The 19,481-nt window shown below is 33.3% G+C and overlaps 1 protein-coding gene across 1 annotated transcript; it reads left to right on the top strand.

Moving 5' to 3' along the window:
* The first annotated feature begins 2,899 nt into the window (after positions 1-2,899).
* Positions 2,900-5,530, top strand: LOC145138754 (mitochondrial uncoupling protein 1). The gene is made up of 9 exons (XM_079072780.1): positions 2,900-3,133; positions 3,450-3,668; positions 3,769-3,847; positions 3,958-4,091; positions 4,178-4,276; positions 4,366-4,470; positions 4,559-4,633; positions 4,773-4,859; positions 5,203-5,530. The coding sequence occupies exons 1-9, from the start codon at positions 3,053-3,055 to the stop codon at positions 5,236-5,238; spliced, it is 915 nt and encodes a 304-aa protein (XP_078928906.1). The 5' UTR covers positions 2,900-3,052; the 3' UTR covers positions 5,239-5,530.
* Positions 5,531-19,481: the final 13,951 nt, after the last annotated feature.

Here is a 19,481-nt window from a genome sequence, read left to right as displayed (position 1 = left end):
ATATAACCAAAACAGTTAATTACTTTGTAGAAAATAGCCAAAAAATAAAACCCAATTACAAAAATAGCCAGTAAAATTGCAGATGGATTAAGTCCATCTGCGATTTGACAAAGCCATCTGCGAACGTACAAGTCGCTAAAGCACATCCATGCTTTAGCGACTTGTACGTTCGCAGATGGACTAGTCCATCTGCTATTTGACATTCTATCTGCGATTTCACCTTTTTCGCAGCTATAAAAACGCAATTTTTTTTGTTTGTTTCATTTTTCACACTTTTTGTTGAAGAACTCTCTCTCTCTAGAAGCACTATGGACGATTTGACAAAACAAATATTCATTCATTTTATTTAAATGATTTTAAACAAATTTTCCAAAGAAATAACAACAAAAATGATAATTTTTTGCAAGAATCTATATATAATATGGTTATTTCCTAGTCAAACCCTATCAATTTCGTAGTGAAAATTTTTTTTAAAAAAAAAAAGAGGAAAAAAACGAAATCGCAGATGAACTGTGAGAGTAAATCGCAGATGAACTTAGTTCATCTGCGATTTTTGTCACTTGTACCCCTTATTTATACAAAAAAAATCATCTGCACACGTACAAGTCGCTAAAGCACGAATGTGCTTTAGCGACTTGTACGTTCGCAGATGGCTTGATGAAATCGCAGATGAGTTTAATCCATCTGCGATTTTGATGACTATTTTTGTAATTTGAGTTTTTTTTGGCTATTTTCGAAAAAGTAATTAACGATTTTTATTATATTTGTAATTGTCTCTAAAAGTAACCATGAAGTAACACCCAAATGAAACCATACATCATACATACTTATAAAACTAGCATTTTTTCTTGAATCTCATGCATTTGAAACCCCCTTTTTTAACTTCCTCAAACCACATTCATTTGAAACCCCATTTTTTAACTAATGCAACTCAAAAGTTTTCTTAATTATGATTTAACACTCAAAAGTTTTATAAATTATATTATGTTTAATTAACATTTAGTGAAAAGTTTACTATAAAAAGGACAATCTTTTTTGTCTTTTATGTTATATAAAATCTTACATGTAAGAAGGATTTGAAGATATTGTGATTCAAAAGTTTTCATATAGTTGAAGCATTCACGATCCAAATATGATGATTTGAAGAAATGAGTTATGTCGCATCGATGGTAATTATAATATGATTTTTTGTTTCAACCAAAACAAATGAAGCTTTTCTATTCTTTCTTTATATCCAGTTTCTCATTTAATCTTTATATGTGATTTGTGTGTATTACTCAATCTTGAATGTGACTCTCCAAACATCAATGTTTTTCTTGGAATATCTTTTTGATTCTTCTTTTTCAAGAAAAATATTTTGATTGCAGGTTAGTGAAAAATTGTCATCAAGTTTCTATGGTTGAATGGTGTTAAATGAAGAAAGAAGATTCATAAAATGGATATAGGTTTTTTTTGTTTGAGCAAACTTGAAGAATGTTAGTTTTTTCTTTTGATTTAAATGTATGTTTATGTAACATCTTTATTTATATATTCATCCACCTAATGCTCTTATTTATTTGATTGTAGTTTTTCTATTTTGATTATGTTTATTTTCTATTATTTTTTGTTGGGTTATCCTCCACAACATATTTAAAAGACAATATTTAAAAGATAACATAATTTTGAACATTTGATATATAATTATGATAGACTTATCATGATATGTTCTTCATATGAAAGTAATTTATCCATATTACTACGACAAGAATTGCATATGACATTTACGAAAAAATATATATTATATGTGATTTGTTTAACATGTATATGCACCTATGTATGTTATAAATTTATAATTAAATATCTTTATGCTTAATAATTGAAGGGATTAAAATGATGCATCGAAACCAATTATTTGGACGAATATAATAATAATAATAATAATAATAATAATAATAATAATAAATATACATTTCCAAGTACCGTATTCATTTGAAACTCACACTACAACTCAAGAGTTTTCTAATTTATGTATATTTATTAGTTACAACTCAAGAGTTTTTTACTTATGATTTTTAATTAGTAATCACTAATAAATTTTTATTTTCCTTTCTTTTATAAGGTTGTAAAGTTTTGCTCATTAAAAACATTAATGTATTTGAAGAGATTTGTGATTTAAATATGAAGAGTTAATATAAATGTTATAATAGATGTTTTAGTGTTTTTATGTTATTAAAAGTTATAGTGTTTATTTTTCATATTTTTTATTATTCGTTGTATACATATATCTTTTTTAATACAAATGTTATAATAGATGTTTTTCTATTTTTATGTTACTAAAAGTTGCAGTTCATATTTTTGTTCATACGTTTTATTACCCGTTAAATTATCATTCATTTAATATATAATTTACACAATTTTAAACGGTTTATAAAATTATCAAATAATTGTATATATTACAATGACTTAAAAATTAAACTATAATGTTTAATAAAACTAATATGTTAACTATATGTTTGCTTTACTACTAACATTTTGTTTCAAAGTAGAAATATTAAATACTCCATCCGTCCCAAAATTATAGTCCATTTTTCCTTTTTGGTTTGTCCCAAAATAATAGTCCACTTCTAAAAATAAATAACATTTTTACCAAAATACCCCCTCATTATTACTTAACCAACTAAACATTTAATGGAACATTAAATGCACAGTAAGGACAAAACTGTCATTTTATTAAATAAAGTTAGTGGTAATTAGTGATTTTCTTAATATGTATGTTTTGTGTCTGTGGACAATAATATTGGGACGGAGAGAGTAATAATTTGGTACAAATTATTATTTTAACTATATAATTCTATTCTCGCGGGATTCGCCTTGTTGAAAGAGAAGATTAAGTTTTGTGACTGTGTCCACTGCCAACTTCCTTCTCACTCTTCCCAAGATTCTTTTGATCTGTTTATCGTGCCCGCATCTCTCTCTTTCATCTTCTCTTTCCTATTAAGATTTGCATTAAACTCAACTACTTTAAGCCCTACTCCTCTTTCTCCGCTCCTGCATTACATACATCTCTTCAACAATGGTCGCCGGCGATTCCAAATCGGACATTTCTTTCGCCGGTACTTTCGCCAGCAGCGCTTTCGCCGCTTGTTTCGCGGAGGTATTCCTACTTTTCACTACCCTTATTTTTTTTCTGTATCGTTTCTGGTAATGATTTTGATACTTCAATTTGTATTTGTGCCAAAATGATTCAATTTCGTTTCTCAGTATATTGATTTTGATCAGAGTAGCTAAAAGCTATGAAATTGAGTGGGCAGTTTATTTGCGTCAAGGGTTTTTGCTTCGCCTCTTTGTAGCTTACACAATTAATTTTGTTTCTCATCAGTACACTGATTTTCAATCTCTCCGGCACAAAACTCCACCAGTTTCGATCTGATAAAGTATTCATGTTCATTGCCATCAATTTCCTTCTGCAGATTTGTACAATTCCATTAGACACAGCAAAGGTGAGGCTTCAGCTACAAAAGAAAGCAGTTGCAGGAGATGGAATCGCTTTACCTAAATACAAGGGAATGCTAGGTACTGTAGGAACTATTGCAAGAGAAGAAGGTCTTGCTTCGTTGTGGAAAGGCATTGTTCCTGGATTACATCGTCAATGTCTCTTTGGAGGTTTAAGAATTGGGCTGTATGAACCTGTACGTATTTCCTCCCTTTTCCTCCTTACATTTTGTAAACTCTTATCCATTTGTTCTACACAAGTGAATCAACGTGAACAGTGTTTCTTTCATGCAACAGATTAAAAACTTATATGTAGGTGAGAACTTTGTTGGAGATGTTCCTTTGACCACTAAAATACTTGCAGGACTCACAACTGGTAAAGCACATTTCATGGATCATCTCTAATCTCTTTCTATTATTATAATTTAGCTTGTTAATCATGTGATATTGTCTATGATTGTTTATGATTTTGTTTTGTTTTTGAAGGTGCTCTTGCAATATCTGTGGCAAATCCTACTGATTTAGTAAAAGTTCGCCTTCAAGCTGAAGGAAAATTAGCAGCTGGTGTGCCTAGGCGTTACTCTGGTGCATTAAATGCTTATTCAACAATTGTGAAACAAGTAATACATCATGTTCTTCATCATTAGTTATTCATTATTCACTATTATTTACTTTTAAAAAAAAAAAAAATTCATTTGTATTTCAGGAAGGAGTTAGAGCTCTATGGACTGGACTCGGGCCAAATGTTGCCCGTAATGCAATAATAAATGCAGCCGAATTAGCAAGTTATGATCAAGTGAAACAGGTTCTTTTTTCTTTTTCCATTTGTTGTATAAATAAAGGTTGTTTCTTTTTTGGATTGGACGAGAGTAAATGACCGTTTTACCCTTGCAGACAATTCTCAAGATCCCAGGGTTCACTGATAATGTTGTTACCCATTTATTATCGGGTTTAGGTGCGGGATTTGTTGCTGTTTGTGTTGGATCCCCAGTTGATGTGGTACATATTTTCAATCTGATTATATTCTAAAACTTCTAATTCAATCTTCATAAATTGATTGAGAAGAATATTTTCTTGTTTTTTGTAGGTTAAATCAAGAATGATGGGAGATTCGAGTTACAAAGGCACCATTGATTGTTTTGTGAAGACATTGAAGAATGATGTAAGGGTTTTTACTCGCATACACATCACAATTTCTAATAATAGAAGTTCGTGATGTGAATTTTCTTGCATACAACCTGTTCTCTTATGTCTTTTTTGTTTTAAGAAAAAAATAATTTTCTGAATTTTTTTGTTAATAGGGACCATTGGCTTTTTACAAAGGCTTTATCCCAAATTTTGGAAGATTAGGTTCTTGGAATGTCATCATGTTTCTCACCTTGGAGCAGGTACTATATTTACCAATTTGCCATTCTTGATTTTATTTTCTATTTTACTCCCTCTAAAAATCACAATTTTTTACATGTTTTTTTTAAAAAAAAATCTTTGTTGCAAAAAAGTAATGAAATTGATTTAGATCCACATTTTATCTTGATGATATTTGAATATTCTTTTTAAACTATGTGTCAAGTGAAATGTTGTAATTTTTATGGGGCTAAAGGTGGGGGTACATTTAAAATGACCCTTTTGCCCATGGTTATATTTAAAATTAAAATGTATTTTGGAGATTTTGTTGAAATGAATATATTACTTTACGAATGTTTTAAATGATTTGATTTTTTTTTTTGACAGGCGAAGAAGTTCGTTAAAAGCATTGAGTCTGCATGAATTGAATTCAACCGCAAGACAGTACAAAAATTACCCTTTTGCCCTCACCTTCTGCACTAGAATAAATTCAATAATGAAAATATTAAAAATACACAAGGTATGGAAGAAACCCTTTCCATATTATTCCCAAAATGAGGGGAAGATATATATGTTTTCATGCATGTTGTATAAATTATCATTGATAATTGAAAGAAGTTACAGTCTGTTTTAGGCGAAATATGTCTGATTAACTATCTTTTTTGGGCTATTTAACTTAACAATTTTAATGACACGTTTGCCTTTTGACTTTGTATGATTTATTTTTATTACCCCCACTTTGAGTATTGTCTATAAGTAGTTGTTACCTTTTGGTTATTTTCGTATAAAAAAGACCCGTCTAAAAGAATTAATGATAAAATAAGGATTAAAACAGCCAGTTTATATAAAATTTAATGGAGTAAAACTAATGATGTTAAAGTTTGGGACCAAAACCGCACAATCAGACTTTCTCAAAAAAACTATATGGAAAGGACCCCATCCAAAAAAACAACAGACCACAAAGATAATTTTTGAAGTTCTCTGAATTATAAATTTTTACAAATTTATACTTTCTTTTTTTTTCTATTATTTACCCATGTTTATCTTCATGTCTTGAGTACTATTTATTTAGAAAATACTTAATTAAGAAAAAGAAAACATGGCCCGATGATGGGTTGTCATGATATATTGGACCAACCCAAATCCAATATTTTTTTAATTCTTTAGATATATTGGACCAACCCAAATCCAAATTGAGATATAAAAGAAAAACTTTGATGAAGTCTCTTTCTAATATGAAAACGACTTAGCCACATAGATCAAAATATTATTTTTAGTTTTTTCCTTTCTCTATACTCCACAGTCTCACTCGATCACTCCCATCTTCTCGTGACCTCGCCCCTCTACCTACCAACTCCTATTCTTTTCATTTTGCCTCCTCAACTCCTACTATTTCAACTTGTTTAGTGATTCAAACTGACATAACACGAAACATCTATAAGGTCTAAACCCTAACCCACTAACTCCACTAACTGACACAAAAATAAACCGGTTGACATGACATAACATGTTGATTAAACGGATCGTTAGGGCCAAGATCTTTCAATCTGTTTAATGCTTCGAATCGACACAACATGACATGTTTACTATGTCTATCGTGAGGTTTGGACAAATCTTGAATATAAGTTTTGCGATTACAAATCATTTAGTTTTAATTAGTTGGTGACGGAAACTGATGATTTGGTTTTATACAAATATTTTATTTTGATCATACGTACATGTATAATAATATAATTTATAAAGCTATATATATGCTAACCATATAAAAAGCTAATATATGTAAGAGCTTTTTAATAACCATGAAAGTTAACTAAAGAGGAATACACCTATTTATTTATTTGACGATGGTGTAATGGGTTGGAGAATAGTTTTTACATTATGTTTATACAATTTTTTTTTTTTTTTTATCAATTTTGTGTAAAATAAGAGTTGTTAATGGTCTTAGCTAGGATTGGTCCAAACAATATACAAAAAATGTTAACTATTACATGTAATCCGGGATATAAAATATAACATTGAAGATCGACTGTCAAAAACTTTATGTTACAGAAAGAATAAAGTATTATCATATTGATATATCAACAGAAGAAACTTTCTTTTACAAAAGAGTCTAGAGTTAGACCTACAAAGAATGAAGTAAACGTATATCACAAGGCAAAAAGGAAGAAGAATAATCAAACGAACCCATCACAGGAGCAAGCACCAGTGCTTGTACGCAGGTCACCGTGTGGGCGAGGTTTGGCAATGAGACAGCAGCAAAGGAAACCGATAAGGAGTAACAAAGCAGCTGCGGAGGCCATTCCTTGTACCCAGTTCATGTAATTCTCCATGATTCCGATCAGATTATTATTAACAAGGATTTGATGGGAGGGAAGAAAGATATATGTTTAAGCATGAAAGGAGATGGGAGAAGTAGTAGTACAGGGTGTCGACGGGATAGAGTAATGATGATGAGCTGAAAAGATCATTTACAGAAAAGAGAGAGAGCAGAACAAAACTACAGGAGCATGTGGTTAGAATCGAATAAGACTGTTCTTTAAGCCATTGGGTTTAAATATGCATCATTGTTAAAACCCAACTTCCGTCTACCAATCTTATTAACCAACTTTTTGGTAATAAAGAAAAAAAATAAAAAGAAAGATTGTGGTTATATTCGACAAAATTAATTGTATTTTAGTTGGAAGCCAAAAGGTAGACTGTTTGTTTTGAATAGATCAGTTCAATAGATTGAATTAAATGAATCCAAATTGGCTTTAGTTTTAAAAATACTGATCTAAATAGATTAAACTAAATTAATATCTGATTTGAATCAACTAAATTAAAATTCGGTTGGATCGATTTTTATAATTCAGATTGAGTAAACAATTTTGTTTACATGAATTAACATGTCCTTTTCAATTTTTTTTTAAAGTTTGGGCAATACTTTAATACTATTAAAAAGACAACTCAACTAAATTGATAAATGATTAAAAGGTTATTTTAAAATTAAAATTTTGATTATTTTGGACTATTTGATTAAAATGGTAACCGAAATCAATAAAATGATGGTCATTCCCTTTAGATGTTATGGAGAGAAATGATGATGGGATGACCTTGTGGATGCGTATGGGTATCCCATATCCAACGGTTTAAAAAAAACAAAAATTTATACTATAACTAGATATGTTTTTTAAACTATAATATGATAATAAGATAAAAAAATACAATATAAGAATTAAGTATATTTTCAAGAAACAATATCTTAATAAAAAAATACTTGTGATAGAAATTATAAAAAATTTGATAAAATATAATATAATATTTAATGTTGTTTCTTGTATTAATTCTAAAAATTGATGTATGATATGAGTTATCGTTTTTTTAGAAAAGAAATTTAAAATGGGAAATATTTGCCGTTTCAAGATTGAGGCTAATTAGTTGAACTATTGAATAAGGTGCTGTTTGTTTTTTCTGAGACAAAATGTCTGCAATCTGCGGACAACATCTGTAGACCTCTGCAGTAGAAGAGGTGGACCAAACGTCTGCAGTCTGAAAAAAGAAGACTGTTTTTTTAACATCTGCGGGCTACTAAAATAAACTGAAATCTAAATAAACTGATTTTTTTAAACTTCAAAGTGATTTTTTAATATTTTTATGACTTTGTTATAAATAATTAACGAATCTAGATCAACTTTTATGTATTATTGTATAAAAAATAAAAATAAAAATGGTATGAATTAACGTATATATTTGATAAAAACCAAAAACTTTGGTTGCAAAGTTATAATTAAACATTATAATTAGTGATCAAAGAATTTGATACATAAATGGATAGAAATAAACTTCGATTTTTTCAATTAAATCCAATAAAAACGTACGATAAATATTTTCTCGAGAAATTGACGATATTGTATTAAATAATATTTTACAAAATTTGGTAAAAAAATATAAGAATATATTATGATTTTTTTTTCATATTTATATAAACAACTTCAACGACTATTATTGTAATAAATCTTTATTTATAAATTTGTCAAAAATATCATGTTTGTATCGTCGAACGTTTTTTTTAGTTTTGTAATTTTTTTTTTTCAAATCGTTTATCATTAATAAAGTTGGAAAAAATATAAATTAAAAAAAAAACTTAAAAAAATAAAGATATATATGTTTTTTTAGGCTAGAAGATGTCTGAAGATGTTAGAAGACACTGGTCCACATCTGCGCCAAGAAGAGGGCGCACATACATTTTTAGGTCTGCAGTATTCAAAAAAACAAACAGTCTGCGAATGCTAATGTCTGCGCGTTGTCTGCGCGGCGCAGAGAGAATAGGCCACACAGATCTGCAGACAAAAAACAAACATTACCTAAGTGTCATATTCAACGCTAAAAGACATTATGTGATGGAATAAGTACAAGATTGATGGTAGACATGATGGCGTATTCTCTTTCTTTAATAAGAGAAATTAGATAATATTTATAGAATATTATTTCAAAAGTAAAGGAAATTAACTTGATTATTATTTATAAAGGTTTCCACATTTCTAGCAAAAAAGTAATGAACAACGTTGTAAACATGACTTATTCCATACATACATTCCTTTTGTTAAAATATTGCCACTATTTTGACGATTTTAACACGTAAGTGATTTTTCAGAAGACAAAGTTTGTTATAAGGACGCATTTTTTAATACATGACTCTTTTTTACTAATGGCAAACTTAATTGTTGACTTGTTTGTAGAGTAAATTACACATCTCAACCTTGGGACAAATTTTCCTCCGTTGTTATTGTCTTTTGACTTTGTTCAAAAAATGTATTCTCGTCTTCTTATCTCTTCTTGTGTTCAACCTCTTGTTTGTTCGTTTAGAGAGATTACATGTCTAGTTTTTCTAAGACTAAAGAAGTAACATTAAGCCTTAAGGTATTAGCAATATACATTATTAAATTTGTCAACTAAGAAATAACATTAAGGTATTAGCAACATACATTATTAAATTTGTCAACTATTTATAGATAAGGAAAATGACATTATAGACCTATAATGTTTTCATAATTTATCTAATCAGTCCCTAAATTATTTTTGTTACTTTATGGGGGGTATAAGGTGGATGTCGACATATATTTTTGGTCACTGCTATCTAATATAACAAGTTTCATAAGCCACATATTTTTTTTTAAAAGAAAAAGAAAATAGATCACCCACTCTTTTCCTTTCCCCTTTCTCTTCCAGCTAAGTACATCACCACACAACCCATTGAAATCCTCACTGAAAATTGATACTAGCATAATCCTGAATCGACGACAATGGTGGTGGTTAATGACAAAGCGTGGGTGTAGGTGGTTGACAACGATGGTAGACAGAGCTTCGAATGGACGGAGCTAGGCGATGTTCAGAAGATTGGACCTCCTGTTCTTGAGACTCGCATCCATTAGATTCCTTCACCACCGTCCCAACGGGATCCATCAACGTCCCCTTAGTAGACGAAGATGTCGCCTCCGCTACTTCGAGGAAAATGAACTTCACCTTGTTTCGATTGGATAATGATTCGAAAATGAGTGTAGTTTTCGGTGGGTTTCAATGAGTGACTGATTTTGATAATGATTATTTCTGATGGTAGTTTGTGTTTTGCCGAATAAATCTCTGTAAACAACGCCCTTTCAAACAAACAAACTGCCACCATTGACCTGATAGTAGCTAACAACGTAGTTTCACTCCCACCTTCATCCCCCGTAAAATCGTTCATCGAGGGTTTTGAGTGTAAATCATTATAAATGGAGATGATGGTGAGGCTATTTTAGGGCTCCATTCTCAAACTCGAAGTTAGGTACGTGGAGGCTGTTGGACCTTGGCATGGATATGGTGATGATGGTGGGGTTGTTTTAGGTTTTTTTTTCACGGTGGTGCATGAGGTGACGTTTGTGGCGGCTGGAGATGGTAATGGTTGTGGTGGTGGTTGACGGGAGATGGATAATTGCGGGTTTTAACTTGGTGCAAGGTTGAAGAAAGGTGAAGGTGGCGATGGTGGTGATTTGGTGGTTTGTGGAGGAAGAAATGTGGTGTTGGTGAGTTGTCGAGGTGGTCACAGTGGGGATAGGGTTGTATTAAAGATGAGCTGTTGAAAGTACAGACTACGTGTGATAGTTTTTGACTTTTTCTCATCTATTTCATAATGGGTAACCAATTTATCCCTTTGTTTTGTCCAAAGTGACCTTATAGACTGGGAAAATTCCACTTTATGCCCCCATAAAAAAGTTTAGTGATTGGTTAGACAAATTCCTAAAACTTCATAGGACTACAGTGTCATTTCACCTTATAGATATGATATGTATATTTGATTGAATCCATTTATGTACTTATATATAGAATGTATAACTATTTTATTTGTTACATAAATACTACTAGAGTCGTACCATAAAGAATAAACCATCATCTCCATGGACGAAACTACATCGACATCCTACCAATAATGTCTATTGATTGTTGTTACTTGAATTGATAATTAACATGGTTAATCCTCCTTAACTGAAGCAACATTCAACATAAGTTTTGTATTCTTGATGGCACTAAAGTCATGTGCTCATTGCAGGTTAATTTGTTCAAGCTTGACGATATTCCTCCCCATGTCGTTGCTGACCTAGCCTTTGAACAATGGTTCGGGATAGATGCCGATGTTCTTCAGTAGTGGATTTACAAAACGTAATGTTGTACACTCTTTTTGTGCGTGTCCTAGAACCCAAATGTAAGGATTTTGAATAATATACATGACTCATAAAACTTGTTTCATATCAATAAAGGATCTCACATTCCGATTCTTAATCACGTGGTCAATAATCTAACTCTCCAAGCCACCTTATCTCTTGATGAATATTTCCAATGATTGAAATACCTTGCAGGTCAATAAGAAATGTGAGTAGTGCAATTAACGAGTAATGACTCATGCTTCTTTTAGGATTTTTTGAATGGATGAATAATATAAAGGCACTAGCAATGAACTAGGCCAAAAACAAAAATTACAACAAAGTATTTAAAATAGGATCCATAATCCATAAGTTCCAATCTATATGAAACTTATGTTTCTATGCACCACCCAACAGAAAGAAAAAACAACAATATCATCGACAATCCTATCCTTTGGGTCTAGTGCTCTAAAAACCACACTTATTACGAAAATTCCAAATCGTCGACCAAGTCGTCGCTATGATAAAATCCAAAACCAAGAAAATCCATGGGGTTATTGGAATCCTCCTCCCTTTCCATACTCAACTCAATCTGGTTGGGCCTATAACTAAGCCATAAATCCATCCTACTATGCAAACCATCCCAATACACTGCTTGAACACAATCATCAACCTTCATAGCCATCTATTTCCCCTAACAACCACTCTTTCGATTGAAAACCTCCACCATATGTGTATATCACAAACATGATACCCTTGACCCATAAGCGTGATGAATGAAGAATTAAACACTTGAAATAGTACTACGATCATCAAACAAATTGATAAAAGCAATGATATCAATGTGAAAAACACCCCACAAACATTTCAACAAACTAAAAGAAAAACCATCTAGACATGGAGCCTTGTCACTACCAAGGAACCAAACAACATCTTTAATCTCTTGAATTGTAAAATTCGATTCCTATATTAATGCATGACCCAAGGACAATACTTTACACTGAGGGATTCTTTATCGTATTCTAATCCCCTCAAAGTGCTAAAATTTGTCTTTTAAAAAAGACAAAAACACATTCTTAACTTGAGAACGATCCCTTAACTAATCACTTTCCACCATGACACCCTAAATATCCATTTGATGTCTTTTCTTATTAAACATTTTAAGAAAAAATTAAAAAATTTCACCCCTTTCGATCCGCTACTTTATCTTTTCTTTTTTTTCCCAAAATCTAACGATTCCAGATTCTTAATATCACTTAATTTATTAATTAAACTAAGTCATCAAGTATTATCTTGGTAGTCACATTATCTGTATCAAGTAAGTATTTCAGATTTTAAATTTACAAGTTTATTTTTAACCCAATAAATTTGAACCACGACACGTCATAATGCTCAATACATGGCAACAGTAGAATGGGTGCTGATAATCAAGGGTGTGGTGATGGTTGCTGGGAGATTCCAACATTTCTTTTGTCAGCTCCGGTATACCGAGCACTGACATTTCTTTTGATTCGTATAAATCGTGGCGTAAATTAGTAGATGTAATTAGCTTCAATGAAATGTCATACTCTACATTTTATTTGGAAAAGGGAACTTCCCTAACTAGGGTTCCATGTCAGCTTTCGTGCACCGACTAATCCCTCGCTCCAAACATGAGGCTATACGTCATGCCATATAGTCACTGTAGACGAACCTCCATGGCCACATGGGATGAGTAGTGCTAGAATTTGAACATGGGTCAATAGGTTATCCACCATATCTTCAACCTGCCTTACTAAGTCACTACAACCCAAATGGTTAAATGTCATACTGTTAACAGCATGTCGCAATGCCTAACAAAAAAATAATTTAAATAAAAATACTGCTCAAATGCACTGATGGATAGTAAGCAGGGTCGAATCCATAAGGACACATCCTAAGGTCTATGCATCTCTTGCGTAAGACACTCACTAAATTAAAAATAATTAAAAATGGGGGGATTTGTTGACTATTAAAACTAACTTGGACAGGAATTTATAAAATAAAAATAGAACTTAAATACTAGAATAAAATTCAGAAAGTAAAAGCAATTTCAGTTTCGCGGTGACTCTCCTAATCATGCAAATAACCTTCAACACGATTATTTAATTGTGTACTGTTTAAACTGGTACGGAAAATTATTCATAAGCTTTAACATTTTTCTTTTACTAAAATGTTTAACCAAAACAAGCTCTTTGAATTAAACCTTACATGTTACTGAATTAACCAAATAAGCTCTTAATTAATTTAAAAAAGTAGCATTAAACACAATGTAAAATTCCCAGTAAAGTCCAATACTTCTTACAAGTTGAGAAGTGTAAAGACTTGCTTAATCAGTTTATATTAGAGTTAACCCTAACACACAATTAATTTAATATTCGTTACTTTTAATGATTAATAAAGACAATTACGGATCAAAATAAATCAGATAAATGGAATGATTCATTATCAATTAAAGTGGCCAACATAAACTGAACCAAAATCAAACTTTCAATTAGGCATAAAACTGATCAAACTAAACAATAAACACAATAAAAAATCGTGCCTAATGATTACTTGCACAAAAAGTCTAGTCGTTTGTGAAACTGAAATCTAGGTTTTTAGCCTGACATGACTAAAAACGAGTTACAAACAATAAAAGTAAAGTCTAAACCAGAATTCTTACTAAACTAGATGAACAAGTCAAACCGCAATCTTCAGATCTGGAAAATCAGCCGAAAACTTCACAAAATCCCCAGAAAATCGTCTGCAGTTGCTTAGGTTTCGACTGAGAAGACATCCCCCATTTATATAGCGGGCCTGGTAGAAAATAAGGGCTCTGCGAGAAGCACAGCCCGTGCTTGGGAAGCATGGCCCATGCTTGGGAAGCACGACCCGTGTTTAGAGGCGGGTCGAGTCACGACCCGTGTTTAAATCAAGTAAACTGCCAAAACAAAACTTTTTTTATTAGAGCACGAGCATGAAGCACAGCCCGTGCTTGAGTGACTAGGCCGTGCCCTTTAGACGTAATGTAACAATCTTTAAAAAAAAGAAAATTTTCATATGGGAGTAAGCACGAAACGTGCCTGGCCATCGCAGTTCATACACTAGAATATAACATTCAGAAATTGCCAACTCAAGGAAGCACGGCCCGTGCCATACATTTTTTTTCACATTTTAAGGGCCAAAACTTCATTCGAAGCTATTTTCTTCAATTCTCTTGCATACCCAGACACGTTTAGCTCTGGTTAAGCTCCAATGCTCCATTCTTACATCCAAAGTCCAATTCCGCATCCAAATCCATGAAAAATACATTAAAATATAAGCAGTATGGGCATTCTTATGGAAAACGGGCATTGTTAAAATTATACTAAAAAAACATGGTTACAAATGCCAAAAATACGATACAGAATTAGATTAAATATAAACAAGATGATGCATAAAAAAGTATCCAACAAACCTCCCCAAGCTTAGGCCTTACTAGTCATCGAGTAAAGAAAGATTAAACATCGGAAACGGATGTAAGGCAAAAAGGATACCGAGGGAATAACCTAGACGAATCTAACAACTTAAAAGGAAAACCTAACCAGCAAGATCAACATAAAAATAAATAAAGAATAAAATATGCATGCAAAAACATAAAATAAATTAAAAAATAAACAATGATACGGAAAAGAAAAATAAACAACCTTAAACTTTTTCTCCATATATATATATATATATATATATATATATATATATATATATATATATATATATATATATATATATAGAGAGAGAGAGAGAGAGAGAGAGAGAGAGAGAGAGAGAGAGAGAGAGAGAGAGAGATGTTCTAATGTTTCTAACAAGTATTATGTGCTTGTAAGAACCAATAAGAATTTAGAAAATAATTAATAGTTAAATAAATCATTTAAGGGTATAATAATAATCCTTGCATATTTAATGTTGGTAGATAATTAATATATTTATTATCCCTTTAAACAAGGGATATCAAAGTCAAACCTTATAGTGAAAACCCTATGTCTGATTATTTATCGCCGATACCCTTCACACATTCTATAACCGATAAAAAGTGAAATGCAATGAAATACCAATGAACTAGAGGACGACATGAGAAGGTAAGATTTTTTCTATCCACTTTTGATTTTTTAAATAATATATGTGGGAGGTTTTGATAAACCTTGATTTTATAAAACAGAAAAACTTCAATGTTTGTATATCATCTTTCAATCTACAAATGGTGATTTCATGAACTCTTCAATGTTTGTATATCATCTTTCATCTTTCATACATGTTCTAATATAATTCCTTTTGGATTAATAGGAACATTTCTTGGCAGCCCAAATTATAATTTTCACAAGTACATGTTATGAACAGTGGAACATGATTTTAAAAGAATCGTGTGTATAAGGTAGGTCATCAATAATTTGTATTAAATTTTAATTGGTATTCCAAATAAATTTGTTTAGATCGAAGAAATTTGGCATTTTGGTATCGTTCATCTTCATCATTTTATGTCAATTGGTACTTTTCCTTTGATTTAATATTTTGATTTACTAGAGGTTTTAACATGTTTGTTTGGAATGTTACTTAAAGTTTTATTGGTGGCTATTTCAATCGGCTAAAGTTTCATCATGAGTTTTGTTTGTGTCAAGCTTTACCTATGGATTGCTTGCCATCATTGAGTTCACCTCCTTCTACAACTCTCCTGCATAAAGTCATTCCGATAGAATGTCATTCTCCCAGAATGTCCGCATGTTTTGAAGTGGTTTAGGGGTTAAACATATACATGACATCTAAGAACGAACCAAGAAGGTGAATGAAGATTCATTCAAGATAAGTGCAGGTTAGGTTTAATGATTCTTGAAGAATGTTTCTTTTAAAATTTTATAATATGCTTAAGTGGCTGGTAATACTAACTAGTAATACATTCTGATAGAATTTTTAAAAATATTATTGTTGTATTCTGATAGAATTTTCGTTAATTATTTATATGTTTAATGTGCAGTTTTACACATGTATTACCACAAAATATGTAACGACCCGAAAATCCAAAGTAAAACTTTCATTTTTATTATAACCAAAACACTAATTTAACTTTTTTCATGACATTGAAAAACATTTTAATTAAACAAATATCAGAGTCTAATCCCAAACATCACATATTGCGGGAAACACGGGTGTATGCGCTGCGATCGTCCCGAGCTCGACGAGCTCTTTCATTTGAAAACTGGAGTACCTAAAACAAAAATTGAAAACCGTAAGCACAGAGCTTAGTGAGTTCCCCAAATACCACATACCAAACACATAATCATATAGTGTGGGCCCCGCCCGACATCGAACATAGTCCGGCATCGGGCCCCGCCCGACATCGGACATAGTCTGGCATCAGGCCCCACCCGACATCGAGCCCCACCCTACATCGAGCCCCGCCCGACATCGAGTTGAACTCGGCATACACATATCATATATCAAATAAACACACATACGCATACAATAATCACATAGATACGAAGCATACAAATAGTCATCGGGCACCACTCGACATCGGACCTTAGTCCGGAAGCATACGAGTACATACACATGCAAGAGTCACGAAGATACAAGCATACACTTATTCCTCGGGCCCTGCCTGACATCAGACAGTAATCCGGAAAGCATATAAATATTCATCGGGCACCGCCCGACATCGGATCGTAATCCATAAAGCATACAATCATAAACACGGGCCGACATTGGTGGCTTCGCCCTGTTCAGTTCAGGAGGAAACTCACCTCAATTGCTGAAGCTCACTGCATGAAATCGCTAGCTGCTACTCTGACGATTTCCCAAACTAACAATTACCAAAACAACATCCAATTAGCAACTGAATTCCAAACCATGACCCATAAACCAAACTTGGGGTAAAGTGACCATTTTACCCCTGGTCCATCAATACTCATAACCAAGGCCCTAGCCCAAAACCAACCAGGCCCAAAACTATAAGATCCATAAAATCCCATTAATGGCTCAATTTTCCAAATTAGGCCCAACTCCATGTGGCCTTACCCAAAAGCCCAACAATTCCTAGTCCAATAACGAAATCTCAGAAAACCCAAAGGTTTCACAAGGCTCAAGCCCATTGGGCCCACAAAGGCCCAAACCCATTGGGCCCATCAAGCCCAATAAGGAAAACCCATAACCTAGACAAAAAAGAAGCCCAATTCCAAAAACAATTCCTGCATTCAGAAGTCCAACTCTCAATGTCCAAGGCCCAACTTCAAGGCCGAAGGTGACAACCAAGCCCAAAACGATACTGGGCCATTTACACTGGAGTACACGATGGTACGCAGGGTGTACCAAGAAGACCTCAGTACGTGGGGCGTAATCCTCAAACTCTCCAAGACTTATTTCACGACTTAATCCGTTAAGTCCTTCCATAATAACCTCAAAATACCTTCCATCTAAGCCCCTAATACATAAAGTCGGCACCTTTATGCTTTTACATGACTCAATGAGACCCAATAACCATTTTAATCCATTAAAACCCAACAAGAACATGCATGGACCATATCTAAGCATCAAGCAAGCATTTTTATGAACTTATAACCTTAGATCTGTCAAGAGTGGCAACTCAAAGCTTCTGAAGTGGTGTCTAACCATTAGATCTTGCTCATGAGGTCAAAATGGGACCAACAACCATAAAATCATAGATCTCAACTTCTAATGATCAAGCTAGAAACTTTTTACCTTCAATGAGTTGAAAATGCAGCAAAGAGTCCAGATCCACAAGCCCTTCCTTGAACCACCACCTTGCCCCAAGCCACCACTTCTTGAAATACACTAAACTCCACAAAAAATGCACATATAAGGCACACAACCCTCTTGGATGAAGCTATAACTCGAGATTTAGGGTTTAAGACACTGGAGGATGAAAGAGAGGCGCACACCTTGGACTTAAGGTGCTTAAATAGTGAGCCAACCCTTAACATTAGGGTTTTGGGGATCCTGAACGTACGTCTCCCAAACCCGCGTCCATTTCCCACACGTACGCTGAGTGAACCCCAGCTTACGCTAGACATACTTACACGCATGCCACCTTGCATACATGAGACTGCCTCGCGAATTATTTCCATTAGGGGCCAAAATTGCCAATAACTTCAAATTACCATAACTCCCTCATCCTAGATCTATTTCGAACGAACCTTATATCCACGAAAACGTGGCGAGAAACCCTACGCTTGTAACGACCGACTTTTGAGGTATTAATTATTAATTATTTTCTAAAATGATAGTTGGGTCAGATATAGATAAAAGGACTATTGAATTGGACTTAAGCAAAAGGGGCCAAGGAATTGGGCCGCCCATAAGACGTACGCTGGGCGTAGCCTTGGCGTACGCGGGGCGTACAGGAACGCATCAGATACGGGGGGCGCGCGCACGCACGCACAGCGTACCAGGAGTACGCGCAACGTACGTGAGCAGATATCAAACCCTAATCTCTAGGGTTTAAGGCATATAAATACCCCATTATAGACACCCCTGGCCTTCCTACCAGCCCCCTCACCCTCAGAAAACCCTAATACGCCTCTTGCTCCATTGTTGTGTGTGTTTGACCTTTTGAGCTCATTTTGGTGAAGAAAAGCTTTGAAGAAGAGAAGGAGAGGTTGGAGAAGAAGCCTTTGAGTACCTTGGGCTCAGAGATCTGGTTTAAGCTCATCATTTGGCATCAAGAGGAGGTATAAAGCTCCTAACTTTCCTCCTCAAAGTCTAGATCTAGGGTTTTGGAAGATTTGGACCTTTTTAGGTCCAAAGATTGGATCTTGATCATGCAACTTCGATTTTGAGCTTAGGGTTGCCACCCTTGAAGCTCAATGAGTCCCTTTAGCAGTAAAGTTGCAAGCTTTGAGGCTTTTATGAAGCCATGAAAGAGATCTAGCCTTTTCTTTGGAAGTTCATTGTCATTTTTAGTGTTAGGCTCATTTGGTGGATTGCAAGCCACCAAGTGACCAACTTTAAGGACTAGGACGAAGC

This window comes from Lactuca virosa, chromosome 9, assembly GCF_052849685.1.
Source record: "Lactuca virosa cultivar CGN04683 chromosome 9, Lactuca_virosa_CGN04683_v6, whole genome shotgun sequence".
NCBI lineage: Eukaryota > Viridiplantae > Streptophyta > Magnoliopsida > Asterales > Asteraceae > Lactuca > Lactuca virosa.
This window is presented reverse-complemented; position numbering and strand designations above follow the sequence as displayed.

What these genes read in the sequence shown, in the direction of transcription:
- LOC145138754 (XM_079072780.1), top strand. Translation starts at nt 3,053, where the DNA reads ATGGTCGCCGGCGATTCCAAATCGGACATTTCTTTCGCCGGTACTTTC. An exon ending in ACTTGCAGGACTCACAACTG is followed by an intron (nt 3,848 to 3,957) that starts GTAAAGCACATT and finishes TTGTTTTTGAAG; the next exon opens with GTGCTCTTGCAATATCTGTG. An exon ending in TGTTTCTCACCTTGGAGCAG is followed by an intron (nt 4,860 to 5,202) that starts GTACTATATTTA and finishes TTTTTTTGACAG; the next exon opens with GCGAAGAAGTTCGTTAAAAG.